Source organism: Semicossyphus pulcher, unplaced genomic scaffold (assembly GCF_022749685.1).
Source record: "Semicossyphus pulcher isolate SPU_LCO1_2020_fin unplaced genomic scaffold, fSemPul1.0.p SCAF_7, whole genome shotgun sequence".
Classification (NCBI taxonomy): Eukaryota; Metazoa; Chordata; class Actinopteri; order Labriformes; family Labridae; genus Semicossyphus; species Semicossyphus pulcher.
In genome coordinates this window covers 2,168,032-2,186,575 of record NW_027211748.1, presented here as the reverse complement: position 1 = coordinate 2,186,575, position 18,544 = coordinate 2,168,032, and the positions used below count along the sequence as shown (strand labels likewise).

The following is an 18,544-nucleotide window of genomic DNA, read 5'->3' as shown; positions in this document are numbered from 1 at the left end:
GTTTTAGGTTGCAACTTTCACTGTTGAAAATTAGGTAATGCAGGTAAACTTTACTCATTTCAATTAATTCACTTGCTGACTTACTTAATTATACTTTTAGTATAATTTACTTAGATTGTATTTACTACACTCAAAAATCCTTTTTTACAGAGTGTAATTCATGCCACCACCAGGTGATGCTGTCGTGCTGCCTGACATAAGAAGGCTTTTATGTTACATACTTCCAAATGAAACGCATGTTAAAACAGTCATGTCCATTTACACGATTCTATATGTTCCTGACTGTTTAACAGACTGCTGTGAGACTGGGCTGTTTGTTTTAGTTGGAGAGGTCAAAGGTTCAGGTACATGATCAGCTGTTTTATTCCTTTATACTGAAGTGACAAAGCCCCTACAGGCTGTGGTTATTATGATGAGTGCAACAGGGGGAAGGCAGGTGACATCATTATGGAGAGTCAAAGTCTGCAAGTAAAGGAGGTCAGGTTTGATGGATGGGTCAACATGACCTCTGGCTTTACCTCAGGAGACAGCTCAGTCCATGATGGTTTTTAAAGCACGACCAAGATGGTTCCATAAACCAACCAGATGTATTTCCAACAGTGATTTGTTGTGTTGTAGTTTTGTCACAGACTAATAACACTGTCCTGATGATAGGGATGTCAGATCAGACAGCACCTCTGTGTGTTGTTCAGAGGCCTGTACTAACATGAGGATTTGGGGTTAGTGAGGTAATGTCAGGTTAAACATGGCTCTCAGGGTTGTGATAGTGCTTCACTCGTTACCGGGGTAAATCACCATGGTAACTTGCTAAGAGATCAACCCATATAAAAGACCCTGCAACGGACCAATTGATTCTCTCAAACCCAGAGCTTGGTAAGAGGATCGCGAGAAGGAGGAAGAGTGTTTAGACACAGACATAACCATTGGGCAAAATTATACGTAGTCCGTCCATCCGTCTGTCCAGAGACAGAGACAGAAACCGCTTATGTTCAGGGTTGCGGGGGAGCTGGAGCCTATCCCATATGTTATTGGGCGAGAGACGGGGTTACAGCCTGGACTGATCACCAGTCAGTCACAGGTTTTAGACACAGTCATGGAATTAATGATTTACTGCAGTTCAACTGACTCTCATTTCTTGGCTGTGAAGGACTGGAGGTCACATTTTTCCTGCTCTTGAAGAGGCTGATCATTGGCCCTGCTCGACACACACACCAGAGTGATCAAATAGCGGTAACTTTAGACAAATGAGACAGTTTCAAAGTTTGACTATCAAGGATCTTATTGTTGTTCAATGTGCTCTATTTGTTCAGCATATTAAAGAAATCACCAAGATCACTTTTAACACCTGTGTACCAAAGCTAAAACACGCTCCTTCCTGCACAGGGCTGATGTAGAGACAGTAATTAACACCTTTGTTTCATCCTGACTTCATTATTGTAACTGTTGCACTAAAAGTAGAACAGGTGAGCATACAGCACCAATTTAACTTAATTTGCTCCTTATCAATGTCTGATAGGACTTTTTGTGGTTCAGACGGATGAATGGCTTCACTCCTTCACACCTGTCTGACCTCATAGCCGTATACATCCTGTGCTCTATGCTGTCAGAATACAGGGTTCCTGTCTGTCCTCAGAGTTAAACAGGAGTCAGCTGGCTACGTCAGGAATAACCTCCCTGCTGACATCAGACAGTCTGACTGAGCTGAGGCTTTAAAATCCAAACTTTAAACTCGTCTTTTCTCCTGAACTTTCAATAAGAACGTTTTCAGTAAGTATGACATCATCAGGTGTTTTGGATCAGGATCTGTGTCCTCCTGTAGATTCTTCTCCTCTCTCTTATTCCACCTTAAAGGGCTTTGAGCGGAGTTTTCCACATGTCAATCACGGCTTTACAAATGTGAAAGGCAGAGTCTAGAAGCAGTAATATAGCATTAATAATGGTAGTAGAAGCAGTTGTAGTCCTATTGAAAGTAGCAGTAGAGTTTGGAACAGTGTGTGTGCAGACACTAGGGGGAGGCAGTGTGAAGGTTTTAATTTGCACTGAACAGACAGCAGTACTGTTATATACACTGTAATACCAGCTGATAACTGCAGGGAACTACATGAAGACAATTCAATACATGTTGTATAAAATCGTCTATGATATTATTATAAAATAAATCAGAGTTCATTTAGTTTTCGCTCAGTCAGGTCATTTGGTTGTGTCCTGAAAACAGCTGAAAATGTAGATACAGGTTTGTCTTTGATATCAACTTCTATAGAGGAGAAACTCAATCAGTATATATGAATGAAAACTACAACAGGTCACTTGTGTGTTTAACTTTATTTAAGTGTCAACTGTTATCAACTGGTGACAACAGTTAGCTGTGTATTTATTTGTAATATCAGCATTTAAATTAAGTATTCTCATGTTAATTTGTTTATGATATTTGAGTCAATAACTCCAGACATAAGACAACCTGTTTGGATAATAATGAAAGTGAACAAGAACTCTTTAGTTTTTCTTTAGATCGCACAATGAACCCCAGCAGCAGAGAAAATATTATTTTCTTGATCAAAATTCAATATTCATACAAATAAATAAATGTTCATATTGATACTTTAAATAAAGAGACTGCAACAACATAATCAGATTAGACCAAAATATTTATGCAGCATAAAATATTTGAAGTGTAAAAACACATTTGATAGTGAAAATAATTAAATTGTGTTTCAATCCTCTTCTTGAAATTAGAATGTAGCTGACAAATAGTGTTAAAGAACATGTAGAGTATTTTTGTTGTTCATGTTTTGTCCTTTGTGTAAATGACATTTAAAACATATGGAAGCAATAGTGGGATAATTAGTGTTTTATGAGTGTTTTCATTGCAGTTTAATGTGTGTAATAAAGATCTTCACACAAACATGAGACAGAAACAAAGATCAGATCTGTCAGGGAGCAGACTGAGGACTGAACTGAAGACTAAAGACAGAAAAACAAAGAGAAATGAAGAAAGACTTGATGACTTGACTATGAAAGACACCTGGGCTGCGTTTGAAAAGTCCTCTCTGCTCAGAGTTTCTAACTGAGTGAAACGAGCTGGAAGTGTTGAAGAGGCCGCCATGATAAGAGCTGTTTGAACTCTACAAATACTGGGGACAGGAGCTTCAATGCTTCCTCTCCTTTCTCCTGAAGCAGAGGAAACACTGGACCCTCCTTTATGAGAGGAAAGGACATCATAACGTCCCACAATTCCTTGAGGCAGCAACATTTCAATCCACGCTCTATTCATACGTTCACAGAAACAAACTATCAACATGACAGAAGGCCTATCTTGCATGAATTAAATAATATAATTCATTGGCGAACTTCAATCAATCAATCAATTCATCAAGGTTTACAGCTAAATCTGTGGTGCAGGATTTTGGGGCCAATGTGTCTAAAACGATGCAGCTGACATGCAGAAATGTGCCGTGTGACTAAGTGTTGGTTTGAATATTTGACTCAGTGAAACATCAAGAAGCTCTAATGAAGAGATGAACAACAGAATACAAAATAAGATGTGAGACTGTGAGTTTTGTGGATTTGGACTTTAGTATTTATCACAGGTCGGTGTCTTTGTTACTGTGTTCACCAGCAGCCTGATTGTGTTTGTGCTAACATTTGATTTCTGCTTCATTGTGAGTCCGATTTTTTGACTGCTGTCAGATTCAAATGGAGACAAAGAAACTTGTCAATGAATCACTTCAGAGAAACAGAGAAGTCTGTGAAAAGAATCATTTCAAAGCAAAGATTAAAACTTTAATAATAAATGAATCACGTCTGCTGACTGACTTTGTCTTCTCTTCAGAAACAGACGTTTAAAGATTGAACACAAACTTTAAACTTTCTACATCAAAGATACAAAATTAATGTTTCTGCCTTGAATTAAATATTTTCACTCTTAAAATCAGTGTTTGTAATTGTTCGTCTTTCTTATGCACCTGTAGTCATTCTAACTCCGTCAGCTCCTCGGCTCCGCCCCCTCTCCCCTTTAAACCTCAGACTCTTCTGAAACCACACAGCAGCTTTAAACAAGCTGTCAATCATCAAGGCCTGATCTGCCTGCTGCAGGGGCTGATGGGAGGTCTGAGGACCTGTTAGAAACCACGAGGCCCTCGTCTGATCTCACAGCTCGTCCTGGTTCTTCTCAGGTTCACCAGAGGAAACACTGCTGCACAAAATGCTTCTCCTCCCAGCTGCAGCTCTGTGCTGTGTGTGTTCAGGTGAGTGTTTCCAGCCAATCAGGAGCCAACAAGCTAACCCTTCAACAAACCAATCCTGTCTCCTTGATCTGACATTAAAGTATTTAACTATTTAAATATGTACTGTTGAATATAAGTGTCATTATTAAGTGTCAGGGCTGAACAAGCACCATCACACTAACCTCCATCTATCTGTCTCTCCACAGCGCTGGTTGCCATGGCAGCAGAGCTCAAACAGGACAGTTTATCATTGACCAGGAAAGTTGGAGAAGAAGTCTCCTTCAGCTGTGGAGGCACTGACCAGTGTGATGATAACTCTGTACACTGGTACCAGAAGAAAGACACAGAAAGATTTAAAAAGATTCTAGAAATAAACAAGAAAAGTGGTGACATTGATAAAACACATTATCATCCTCTGCAAGATGATTTCTCAGCTGTGAATAAACAGAACGGGTGGGAGTTGCAGTTAAAGAAAATTAAACTCTCTCACTCAGCCTCCTACTACTGCTCCTGTTTTGTTCCCACAGTGAGAAATGATGCGAGCAGCCTGAACAAAAACCAGCAGATGAACAGATGTCAGATAATGTTTATGACAGGAAGACAGCAGAAACCACAGCCCAGGTGGAATAAAGACCTTCCTCCCTCTCAATAATCACTTGTTGATTGTTTGCTTGCTATAAGAAAAAGCTCGGCCTGGATCGACAGCTCTGATAACTTTAAATAAAGATGATTGATGCAACTAATTTCACCATAGCAACCCTACACACATAACGGGACTGGTTCCTTACACGTGTGACATATGACACCATGCCTGTCTGAATCACTGTCAATCCAAAACCTTTGCTGCTGCTGCTGAACACAACAGAGGGTCCTGGATCCATAATGTTACAGGGTGGTGCAAAGTCAACTGTTTATAGAAAAGTACAAGTCAGTGCATCAAAGTTTAGCTTAATATTTTAAATAACAAAAACAACAAAACCAACTGGATCGGTGGTTTAAAGGCCCTGGAAACTCAGCTTCAAATAGCAAAAATGCATATCAGTTGAGTTGAGTGTGTCATAAAGCATCCACAAAAATCTGAGTGAAAATAAATGTTCAGAACCACTCGAAAATCTTTTTGAAAATCGGCTCATTTGGCTATTCAGACCATTTCTCAGGACTGTGTAGGCATGGCAGATCCCGTGTCGATTGACACCTGCCGGGGTCCACCTGTCCGCGTTCTCATGACAAGAGTCAACACTGTCAACACAACAATGGCGGATGGGAAAGCAGTGTTTCCTCTTGGATATTTTTCAGCAGCAGGGTAGAGGGTTAGTGACTAGATTCGGGGATAGCTCTATCGGTAAATCGTTCACCTGCAGGAGTAGGTTTCGGTGTAGAGTGCGTATAGGACGACCTCCTGTCTCTGGGCTTACTTTGTAGAGGGCGTTGCTCCCAACCTGCTCTCTCACGATGTAGATAGTCTATTCCCAGTAGGATCTAAACTTGCTGGGACCCCCCCTTTTACTGAGGTTACGTACAAGGACTCTGTCCCCTGGCTGGAGGGTCACACCTTTGCGTCGTAGTACCTCTTTCCTTTTGAGCTTGACTGCTGGCTATTTTCATTTGCAATACGATATGCCTCGATCATTTTTCCAGCACATTTTTCAGCATATTTGCTTGGAGTCTCAATGTCTTCATCTGCTATGAGGCCAAAAAGGAGGTCGACAGGGAGATGTGGGTGATGGCCATACAACAGGTAGTGCGGGGAAAGCCTGTGGCCTCGTGCTTTGTGCAATTGTATGCATGGATCACATGGGGCAGGTGGTCTTTGCTATTCTTTTTCTCTTTTTATCCGAGAGTCAGAAGCATTTGAAGCAGGGTACGATTTAATCTTTCAGCAGGGTTTCCCTGGGGGTGATAGGGAGAGGTTCTGGAATGGCTAACCCCAGATAACTGTCTGAGGGTCTTGTACAGTTCGTTCTCGAACTCCCTGCCCTGATCGTGGTGTAGCTTGGTGGGGTATCCAAAACTGGGGATGAAATCATTGAAAAGCCGGTCAGCAGCTGTATTTCCTGCTTTGTTTCTAGTGGAATAGGCTTGTGCGAACCTGGTGAAGTGGTCTATCACTACCAGAATGTACTCACGAGTTCAAGGGGCGAGTTAGATGTCATACTACCCATGTAATACTACCCATGGGCGCTCTTTCATGTGTCTTTTTATGCTTAATGCAAGGGCACTTCCTGGTTATGTACTCCTCTATCTCTTGTTTCATGAAGGGCCAGTAGAATCGCTCCCTTGCCAGACTCACGACTTTTCAACTCCAACATGGCCCGTGTTGTTGTGTAGATAGTGAGAGCCATTTGCTTGTAGGTGGAAGGCAGTACCAGTTGTCATCGACTGGTGGTTTTCCTGTAGACTAGGCCATTCTCTATTTGCAACTTGCTCCATTCCCTTAAGAGCCTCCTTGTGTATGTGTCCATTTTCCCTCTGTCATCCTCTGTTGGTGGTGTTTGTTTTCCTTGAGCGCCATAACCTTTCCAATAGCAGGGTCTGTCCTTTGTTGCTTTACTAGTTCATCATGACCAATGGGCTGCAGCGGCTCCATGTGAGGTGGGTCTTGAGATGTTAAGTTGGGGGCTGCCACCCAGGCAACGTCTCCCTTTTCAGCTCTCCGGCTCCCTTCCCATACAGCGCACACTGCCTCCTCTGATAGTCCCTCAGAGCACTCGGCCATAAAGGTCTCAGTGTCAAGGGGACAACGGGATAAGGTGCTGGCATCGATGTTGGCTTTGCCTGGCTGGTACTTGATGTTAAAGTTGATATCCGCCAGTTGTCCCACCCAGTGGTGACCCACAGAGTTAAGTTCAGCAGTGCTTAGGATTTATGTCAGGGGATAATTGTAGGTGAAGACGGTGAAATGAGGGGCGTAGAATAAATAATCCCTGAATTGGTCACATACCGCCCATTTTAATGCCAGGAACTCTAGCTTACCGCTATGCAGGTGGTAGTTCTGTTCTGCCTGTGTTAATGTGCGTGACCTATAGCCAATCACACTCAACTTCCCATACTGGTCCTGGTAAAGAACTGCTCCAAGGCCTTTTTGGGAAGCATCGGTGTGGAGTATGAAAGGGCGGTTGAAGTCTGGGTACGCCAGCACTGGGGGTTTGGTGAGCTTGTCTACCAGGTGTTTGAGGATTTGTTGGTGATCCTCATTCCAATCCACTGGGGTTCGAGAAAACTGCTGGAGACTTTATGAATTACCTCTTGGTGATCTGGGCTGCAGTGGGTTGGCATTGGTCTTGAGCAGATCATACAGAGGCTTGGCTATACGTGAGAAGTCCTGCACATATGTCCGATAATAACTCAGGAATCCAAGCAACTGTCTGACTTCTCCAACTGTCTTTGGTGTTTTTTGTGTCAGTACCTGCACTGCTTCCAGGTCCTTGGGATCCACTTTCACTCCTTCTGCAGACACCAACCGGCCAACATATCGTACCTCTTTGCAAAAAAGCTCACATTTCTCTGCTTTCAGTTTCGCCCCGTGTCGCTGTAGGGCTTGGAGGACTCTGCGCAGCACTTGCACATGTTCATCAAAGGACTTGGAGAAACAAGTAGGGGATGCAGTACTCATCTCGAAGGGTATTCCAGCATCTCCTCCATACTCGTATAGGCCCCAAGGAGTCGTGAATGCTGTTAGGTACCTTGATCCTTCGGTAATAAAGCCTTGGTGGTAGGCTTTGCCCTGATCCAGGATCAAAAACCAACTGCATCCTCCCAGTGAGTCAGTGAGTCAGTGAGGTCCTAGATCCGGCACGGTTTTATCGTTCAGTTGCCGGTAATCAATGCCCAGGCATAAGGAGCCATCCTTCTTCCGTACACATACAACTGGGGCAGCGTAGGGTTATCGGGACTTCACAATCAACCCTTTCACCAACAACTCTTCTACGTACTCTTTCACCTCCTGGTAAAGCGGTTTTGGGATGGATGTGTAGGCCTTTTGGACTGGGGTGTCCTCCTTGAGTCTGATCTCCATCTGCAGTGAGGGAATACAGCCAATGTCTCCGCTGTCGCGGGCAATTGCCCAAGGCTCCTCATAGAGCAACTTCTCCGCCATCTGTTGGTTGGAGATGGGCACCTTAACATAAGGGTACCGCGTGTTACTGATTTCGAGGAAACCTCATCCTACACTCAACTGTTGTACAGCAACATTCTCATCTGTGGGCTCATACAAAACAAGGGGATTAGAGGTGTCAAAGTTTGGGGGACTCTGCACTGCACATGTACTGCTTTTCCCGCTGTAATGACAATGTTGTCTTTTCCCACTCATACTGTGGCTGGGTCACAATATGTCAACTGCTGGACCTGGATGAAGTTGACTAGAGCCAGCACTTGTCCTTCCTCCACTCCAAATGCTCTGCGCAGAAGGCTGATAACTGTGGCAATGGCCACATCAGAGGATTCTTGTCTCTTGATGATCTCTCCAAGTACATTGGCTCCTAATAAAGGCTAGGCCAGTGACAATTGACAAGGACGGCAGCTTGAATGGTGAGATTTGGGTCATCATTACCAGTGAGGTTGACAGTAAGCTCAACCCCCCCGTTGTAGGGGACGGCATAGCCAGTTACAGAAAAAAACATCAAGATTTTCTTCGAGAAGCTCCTCTAGAGGTCTGACTGCATGATTGGGAATGTAGGTGCCAGCCCATTCTCTGTCGATTATGCTCACCTGTGAGCCACTGTCGAATAGGACTGTTGCTGGATATCCACTTAAATGACATTTGAGCAGGCTTTTCTTCCCAACCAGGGGGGCTTTGCATCCTGTGTTGCTTTGACAGGTAAGTGTATGTGCCTTTTGTTTGTTGTGCCGGGGTTGTTTTGGAAGCTGTGCAGGGGCGAGGTTTACTGTTTGGGACTGTAGCTGTACACCGGTCTCTGGTTGTCCCTTGGCAGAAGCCGGGTCCTGTTTCCCCCGAAACTTGGTCCTTTTTAAGCATCCCACTGCCCGGTGACCTGCTTCTCCACACACAAATCAGTGGCTGCACTCGTGCTGGTTATCTTTTGTGCATTTCTGACAGTGTTTAGATGGGGGTTGACTTATCTGGGGTCGAAGAAACTCGCTGGAAGGTGGCTGAGAAGGAAAGCGTGGCAACTGGTGAGGTGGGATTTGGGCTGCTGGTGTCCGTGAATGAGTGACCTGTACATTTTCTACCTGTTTCTCCACCATGTGGGTCAGAGTCGCCACCTGTGCACTGAGCTGTTGTATGGTCTGTAGGTTTCTATCGGCTGCAGTGGTGTTCTTTAGCTTGTCATTACTCTGCCAATCTCCTGTTTCCACTTTGGCACAATGTGCATGTGTTGTCTTTTGTCGGGGGAGTTGGTCAAGTCTGCGCTGGTGCTCATTCTCATCATTTATCATTTTCATTAGTTGGCCAAGTATTTCTTCATCTGTGACATGATTATTTGAGATGACAGGTCTTAGTCCCTGTCGGAGGTCAGCATGTTTCGCTCTAAGGCACTGGTAGATGCTGTAAAGAAAAACTTATATAGTCTTTGGGTCATAAGAGATTTCCGCGTTGGCCTGCCTTGACTGAAAAAGGTGTCTCTGCTTGAGCCCAATCATACGATATAAAAACTGCTGGGGTGACTCTTGTTCAGTTTGTCGAGCACACATTAACTCTTAAAACATCTCTGTAGTCGCATTCTCACCAAGGTGGGACCTGTGGAAGCCCTTAAGTTCAGGTATAATCAGTTCATCTTTATTTGCCAACAGATCTTTAAAGGTGCCTGGTTTTATAACTCTCAGCACACCCCGAACCACTTCTGCCTCAGCAAAGCCCTCTTTCACTCCCTCGTCCATTTGCTTACTGATGCCGTTATAGCTTATGTCTGCTTATGGTCTCCAATTTGTCCCCCATGCACCTTGAACTCCCTGCGCTGGATGTAGGGGAAGTCCTTCAGGGGTACGATCCTCTCGGATGCTCTCTGTGACATTGAGGGCAGCACTGACTCACCTTGGTGCTTGTATGTAATGGCTGGTGTGGTGGCTTTAGCTTCACATCGCCTTAGTTGCTCACCCAACTCTTCATACACTTTTCTCAGTTCCTCTACTGACTGTGTGGATGTGTTAACATGTATTTTAGGGTGAAGGTGTGGTTGAACAATTGTGTTGTCAGAGTGTTTTGATGGCATGTGGTCTGCAGCTATAGTAGATGTACTGGGACTTTCTTTAGCATGTGTCAAAACATCACTTGATACATTAACAGGTAAGTTAACAGAAACACAAGCATCAAATACTATATTTACTAAGTCATTTAACATCAACAATTGGCCCAGAAAAGTGTCCGACCGCATATATGAGATGACATAGTCTATGCAGCTTTCTTCATCACTTGGGCTGATATTTCCCTGGCAACCTGGTAGCTGTCAGCACTGAAGAGTCTAAACAAGTTCTTCTTGATGTTCCACACCAATTCTCGCCGTGCTGTAGACATGGTGTGCGTGGTTCCTGTAGCAAGGCTGTGCCACTCAATGGTGTGTGTAGGTCTGATGAACCAGTAGCTTGGCTCCCAAGGGACTGGTGTGCGTTGTACTCCAGGTTCAGCAGTGCATCTCCGTAGCGAAATGAAGACCCTTCTCCTCATTGTTCTCCCTCTACAGACGTCCACCGACTGACTTCTGGGCTGCTGTTACACCTCGTCACCTCGTCGTGGTTCTGGTATCACTGGATCTGCTCCTCCTGAAGATTGTGAAGAGACAAGATCCAGGACGAGCCCGCAAAGTTTTAATTAATTAAATTAAGTTGTTAATTTGCATCTGCTTTGGGTTGGGTTTCATTGTGTTAAAATATATTGTGATTTTAAAACAGAATTTTATCTTTGTTTAAATACTGGTTTGATAATTGTAACCCGTCTCTTGCCAGTGGTATAACAAGATTGCGTGACCTTTCTCCTTTCTCCTAAAAACATAAATTAGAATTTCCCGGGGGTGAAATTCCCCTGGGTGGTGTTGCCGACTCAACTTTATGCCCTGCTCTTGCCACATTTTGTTTAAACATTCACTGCTTGATCTACTTTATTGCTTTAAAACACCAAATAAAACATTTTGTAAAAGAGCATTAGTATGGTCTCTCTTTCTTTCACTTTTACCACACACACTTTTACCAAATGAACTGTAACTTAAAGTCTAGGTGAAAAGAAAAATTTCATTTTAATCCTTTTAGATCACATCCCCGGTAATAGTGTGCATCTATTTGACAATATAGGCCCAAAAAAATACAGAAAATCCATTTCTTCGTATTCTTATATCAAAATCCGATCATTTTTTTCTTCTGGTAAAACTTAATTTCACGCGTGCTTACGTAAGTTAGCACCAAACTATTTCAGCCATCAATCTGCAACATTTAGCCGCAGAGCATCAAGAACGCTCGGTCAGTTAGCTAGCTACTGCGCTGTGGAGAACGTCTCTCTACGCCCACTTCTCAACGATCAAATCAAATTCCTCTAATGATATGTCCCGCCTGCACGTCCTGTTTCACTTGGAAATACGTCACGATACAGAAGCTAGATACTCTCGAAATGCCGTTTCAGCTCGACTTTAAACTTCTGTCTTCCACCCTCTGTGCTAGTTATATATGTAATTTATTTTTATTTTTCTTCTCTATCTCTCTAACTTATGCAGTGGGGAGCATGATGTAATCCCCAGACAAAACGCGGAACGGACTTGCACTATGGCTGAACACTGTAAATAATTAAGCTAATCGCGTGTTAGCAGTGGCTAACATGAGCAAGCTAACTCACGTGTAACTGACCGACTTATCTCAAAGTGTCCATAAAGCGGCACGACATCCCACCGCTGCCACCAATGTAACGGAGGGGAAGACGCCTAGACTTGTTAGAACTACAAAACAATAAACCACGGAGACTCTGTCGGGAGAACTTCACTTTTTATTCAGAGATGTCCTCACCAGTTTATACCGCTTCTGCCGAACCCACAACAACTTCCCTTCCTTTTCCTTTCAAAATAAGAGCTCTAAGTATAGATAATAAACTGCTCAACAGTACAGTAGTTTACATAAAACATCCCTAATAACAAAATAGCTTACATATATCACTGTCACTTATGTATTTGACCCAAAATACAGGCTACACCTTGTAAATATTTTTAAATAACAGTATAAAAGTTTTTAACTATTTTAAGCAGTTTGACACATATTCAAAAACATCAATCACATTAGAGAGGGAGTATTAGCTACTAAAGAAAATTCACAGTTTAAACAGTAACTTAATGTACATCACTAACAAACTCCACAACCCATAGAGGTATCATAGAAAATAATTACCTATTTACACATATGTTATATATTAGTCAAGTATTCAGGGCCATAACGTTATAAATGAAGCTCATAAATGTACACAGTTAGCCTAATTATTCTCGCCGCTCATGCGATAACAATGGCCATTTTGTAAAAGCCGCTGCGTGCAGCTCCATACTCCCGCCTGCTACACGTAATTACACATGTATAACAACAACAAAACTCTTCCGAAGCCGGTAACATTAAATTTAACATTCAGTGTTAGGTTTTTCAGTGTTTTTGAACCGTTTACTGACCTGAACACAGATGATATGTCGGAGGAATGAAGACACACCCGTCATTTCTTTAAAAAAAAATCCTCTGAGGAGAGGGCGGGAGCCCCCACCTTAGGAGACCTGGGCGCAACAACACTTGACAGGTGTTTAGTCCAGCAGCACATTAGTTCCGCTCTGGTACATAGGTTCCACTTTTCTTATTCCTCGCGAACTTTCGCACTTTAAAGGTGGAATTAGTTATTTTAACTTAAATACAAAAATATTTTCTTCTATTAATAAAAATAAAGTGCATCTGTACTTAGAAAAATACATTATACATGAGCAATCTCACACAGCAGATACGAAAGCATTCAGATTTCAAGTGTACCCCACATGCAGCATCTTTAAATCCATGAACAAGACGTGCAATAAAAGAAAAGACAAACTAACAACATGGAAAATGAATGCTCAGTTCATCCTCATGCTCCAACTGAAGGTGGCGCTACATGAAACGTCAGAATCAACAAGGTGATTCATTTCATCCTCAGGAGACCAAGAACGTCTGTACGACGTTTCATATGAATCCATTCATCCATCCTTTGGCTCCAGTCCAATCCATGTGGACTAAAGAAGTGGACCAACAGACATTAGCATCAATAGAGGAACACTGCTAGGAAAATATCAAAGAAGAGACATTTATGTCGACATGAACATCAGAGGAAGACATGAGCTGTAATCTGATCCTGGTTCAGAATTTGTTCAGCAGCACACAGGTTTTTGTATCAGTTGTTTTCACTGTGTGGGGAGGCAGCAGCTGGTACTTCATCTTTGGCTCTGGAACGAGACTGTTTGTTACAGGTAAGAATAAACATTTATCAATTATCTTAGTTTTTGTTGCTTAAGGCATTGCATGTTCAATTGTTATTGTCAGTGAACAATCTTTGCAGCCAAGCAGCTATTGTGACTAAAAATGTTCCTAACTTGTGAAAATATGTTAAAATGTGACTGCACAGCTCAGGATGTTCTTTATTCTGCAGCCGATAAAACTGGTTCATAGTCTGAGTCTGATATAAGTTACAGATATCACTATTTAATGATATCAACTGTTCTTCTTTGATAACAAGATATCTTATTATATTATTATAATTGAATGTATGTCAGTGAACATAAATAAACAAGCTCTTATCCATAAAAATGTTGAAAAGAATAATTAAATAAGTTTGAGACTTTAAATTGAACTTCACACCAACTGTATTTTATATGTCAAAGTTAATATTTGCACTTTTGTTCACTTTTACAGACTTTATGATCTTGACAATGTATTATTTCAAATGATCTATAATATCATATATAAAACGTAGGAATAGTTTAAACTTTTATTTCATTTTACAAAACAAAAAACTGTATTCACATTTAACATTTCATAACATAAATTTAAAAACTATTAAAAATCTAATAAAATCAATATTAATAATTACAGTGGCTGTAAATATATACTAGTCATGAAATGATGTGTTTTCTTACAAGGTAAATATGTAACTAATAATAATAAACAAAATCACCCACATATTTTATATAATAGTATTTTTCATATTTTTATTGTTTATTTGATCTTTTCTTTAAGATCCTTGACAGTAACAATACTGCTGTTTACTAGCTTTGTACTTTTTATTCTGTTTCTATGTTCATTGTTTTCCTTGTATGTGTAAACGTTTACTTGGCAATAAACCTGATTATAATTGTGAATGTGTGTGTGCTGTTTGTCGCTCGATCAGATTCAACTTCAGATGAGCAGGTGGTGAAGCCCGTGGTGAGCGTGTACCCGGCAGCACCCAGAGCCCACCTGGAGGGGAAGAGCTCCCTGCTGTGTGTGGCCTCAGCCATGTTTCCTCCTCTGGTCCAGTTCTCCTGGAAAAGACAAAAGGAGAATGGACATCTGGAGGAGCTGCCCTCTGCTGACGGACGGCTGCTGAAGCTCAGAGAATCTGGATGTACTGCCTCCATCTTGTCCATCCATCAGCAAGAGATCAGCTTGTATGAATACCGCTGCTATGTGCAGCACGAAGGCAGCACGGTGGAGGCGCAGACAGAAACAGGTAATGAAGGCTTGGTGACTGTGTTTAGCACTGATTCAGCTTCATTTGGTGATGATGTCAGAGAGAGGAGAGGAGCAGAGAGCTGACATTTTGTATAACTCCTTTCCCGTTTCAGAAGGTTCTACGCTTTCAACACCAGGACCCTCACCCTCACTTCCACCATCACTTCCACCATCACTTCCACCCTCACTTCCACCATCACTTCCACCAGCCCCTTCTGTCCCGTCTCAGTACCAGGTGAAGCTGCTCCTGCTGCTGTACACGCTGCTGATAGTGAAGAGTCTGGTGTACTGCTGTGGACTCTTTGTGCTGACCATCCTCAGAAACAAGTGACCGTCCACCAACTGCACACATGCTGACTATTTTCTGCTTTTTTCTCACCATCATCTCATAAATCCATCTCATGTATCACTTTGATTATCAGTTAAAAATGTAAATTATGACTATATAAGCAGTTGTTACATGTTGACACACAGGGACAGACTGGGACAATAATTTCCTACATTTTGGTACATTTGTATGCACCAATTGTGCCATTTTTGCATCAGTTTACGGTGAACATGTCTTCATTTATGTAAAGGAAAAAGAAAAATATATAATATATAAAATATAATGCTGTCAGGCTCTCAGGCGTTTTGTATTGCTTTCAAGTATTTATTCTTCTGCAGATCAACTTTTATCATTTCATGTTGTCCTGCTGAGTCGACACACATGTAGGCATGATTTACTCTTACGCCTATTTGTATTAAGCTTTTTAAATGTGTATGTGGCTAATATGCAGGTCAATGATAAATAATACATTTTCATGAATTCTTCAAATAAATTCATAAACCCCTGGACTTTAAAGGCTCGTGTTTCTCAGAAAGATTGCTGCTCACATTCGGCACACTCAAAACATATCCCTCATATCTGTGTTTAGGAGTCATGTACATCTTAACTATGTCATTGAATCTGACTGAAAACAAGAATACAACACATGTTCTAAAACTGCTAAATTCTCTAGTCTGCTGGTTACAAGCTTTTGTAAGCAAACACTTCAAAAAGTTAACTGTAAATATTATCTATTCGCTCATTAGCTGCAGTTTGTATGTTTTTATTGTGGGGGATGCTGGTTCAGAATTAGTGGGCGCACTGAGAAGCACCTTAAATGTGGGTTTATGTAAATCCCCTTTATTAATATGCTGCACCAACCAGCCCTCATAGCGGCCGACCCACCAGGACATGTCCCAGTGGTCCCGACGGTCAAGCCGTCATTGTTTACACATATAATAATACATTTATTTTTAAATATACATTTGCATTACGAAATCGTTCACTTTCTGGTATATATTGTATTATTCAGTGTTTTACCTGTTCTTGTTTTTCTTTTTAATATCAAATGCTGAGTGTTGACAGACACTTGATGGACTGAAAAATCAAAGAGTTGTACGAAGCTGTCGATATACTTTCACACACTGCTCAGAATACATGTACAGGAAGATATGAATATAAGAATACACCTAAACAAGGACCAAGAAGCTCAACAAAGATAAGACAAAGATAAACTTAGAATGAGTCAGTGTGTGGATTTCCACCTGATTCATTGTTGAGTCTCTTTAATTATTGTGTCAGTGTGGATGTAAAGCTGTACGCTGATGACACTCTTGTTTACAGGCAAAAACAAACAGTAGAGCTGCTTTGAAGCTACAGCTGCTCTGAAACCATTAGTGGTTAATCTTTATACACGATTAAAAAAGTGGGGGGGGTTTCCATCACAGGAAACCCTGATCTTACCCTGTACCTTCTGAACCCTTTAGGTCAAGTTCAGTTTTCAGGAGATTCACTTCTTGTCTTCACATGCTGTGTAGAAAAAGCCGTACGACATTTTCACATCATTGAAAAAAACAAAAGCAGATTTATGTTTGTAAGTCAGGGGGGAAAAGAAGTGAGGCTTTAAAAAGCTTAATGCCACAATTATGTGCCATATAATGACGGGCGTGTGTAGAACAGACTGCTACACTGATCAAACTGAAGCTACAACCTCATTTACAGCAGAACAGTGTGTTAGTGGGGTTACAGAGGTGACTGATTAAGATGGACAGACCACTGTGACAGATGTGATGACCTTTTTCATCAACAATAACCAGATTATGAGACCGACTGTCATGTCTCGTCGGTTATGTTAAGTTTTATGTTTTTAGTCCTGTCTTCCATGTTTGCCATGTCCGCTTTTATTTTGTAGTAACTGTCCTCTCTCGTTTCAGAAACTTTATTTCCTGCCCTGGTGTTTCCTTGTCAGTGTGATTGTCTGCTCCACCCCTGATTGTGTCCACCTGTTTCCCATTTCCTCATGTATTTTAAGTCTGTGTCTACCTGTGTCCTGTGTCAGATCGTCTTGTCTCTAGTCTCTTCCTGATCCCTCTTGTCCAAGTAAGCTTTGTTCATATTAGTGTGGTCTTTGCTCTGGTCTTTAGTTCCAGTTTAGCTGTGATTTTTTGTTTGTACTTTGGTCAAGCCTTTTTTCAAGCATTGCTGTGATTTTGTGTTTTTCTCAATCTAATCTTAGTTTTCTTGCTTAGCAGCGATTTTATGTTGTACTTTGTGTTTCTTTGGAATTTTCGTGGACTTCCTTTGTTAAAATAAACCTTTTGATTTTCCTGAATTTTGAGTCGTGCTCTTGGGTCCTTTTTTGAGTCCTGTCACCGACCGTGAGAAAGAATACAGCAGTTTCTTTTTTCAGGGGGTGAAACAACAAGGAGAGATGTTTGTCTCCGTATTTTATGCTTCTGCTTTTATGTTGTGTTGATCTAACCAATGATAATAAATGTGCAACATATTGTTGATATTTTTGTCCAAATTATAGTTTTTTTCGGCCTTTTCTGCCTTTATTTAGAGAGAGAGGACAGTGGAGAGTGTCGGCTGAGAGAGAGAGGGGATGACACGCGATTTAACCGCTGAGCTAAACAGGCGATGACTGAGGACTCCAGAAACACCAACATATTACAATTGTTTCATGTTCTAAAAATCTTAAAAGGGAATATAAATAATGAATAATCATACGAATAATGATATATTACATGAAAAGGCACATCACCAGGCACAGCTCTGAATTAATGATGGTTATGGGTTCATAATACATTTAGATGTAAGCCCGAGGCGTCTCATGCAGACATATATATATATATATATATATATGTGTATATATGTATATATATATGTATATGTATATATGTATATATATATATATATATATATATATATGTGTATATATATATATATATATATATGTGTATATATATATGTGTATGTATATATGTGTATGTATATATGTATGTATATATATATGTGTATGTATATATGTATGTATATATATATGTGTATGTATATATGTATGTATATATATATGTGTATGTATACATGCAGCATAAAGGAAACAGCCAAATATACATTTAAAAACACACACACACACAGTATGAGACACTGTTGGCTGTGACAAAACATCAATATTTGTTTGTTTCTGCTGTTTCTCTCACACATTAATAACACAGATCAAAGCTGAGACAATGAGAACTGAGCGCAGACTAAACTTCCTGGAATGATTCTTTGTTTTCTTCTTGAACCACATTCAAATGTTGAAAAGGCACATCAACAGGCACAGCTCTGAGTGTCAAATATTGATGGTGATGGGTTCATAATATAT

General features: G+C 41.2%; 1 protein-coding gene across 1 annotated transcript; it reads left to right on the top strand.

The window, feature by feature from the left end:
* The first annotated feature begins 4,201 nt into the window (after positions 1-4,201).
* LOC138611151 (uncharacterized) lies at positions 4,202-15,260 on the top strand. The gene is made up of 6 exons (XM_069684120.1): positions 4,202-4,244; positions 4,430-4,798; positions 7,250-7,432; positions 13,577-13,627; positions 14,557-14,865; positions 14,981-15,260. The coding sequence occupies exons 1-6, from the start codon at positions 4,202-4,204 to the stop codon at positions 15,196-15,198; spliced, it is 1,173 nt and encodes a 390-aa protein (XP_069540221.1). The 3' UTR covers positions 15,199-15,260.
* Positions 15,261-18,544: the final 3,284 nt, after the last annotated feature.

Excerpts from the sequence above, each read along its gene's own strand:
- LOC138611151 (XM_069684120.1), top strand. The coding sequence starts at position 4,202 with ATGCTTCTCCTCCCAGCTGCAGCTCTGTGCTGTGTGTGTTCAG. Across the intron at positions 7,433-13,576 it reads CCTCATTCCAATCCACTGGG|GCAGCAGCTGGTACTTCATC; the intron begins GTTCGAGAAAAC and ends CTGTGTGGGGAG. Across the intron at positions 13,628-14,556 it reads AACGAGACTGTTTGTTACAG|ATGAGCAGGTGGTGAAGCCC; the intron begins GTAAGAATAAAC and ends ATTCAACTTCAG.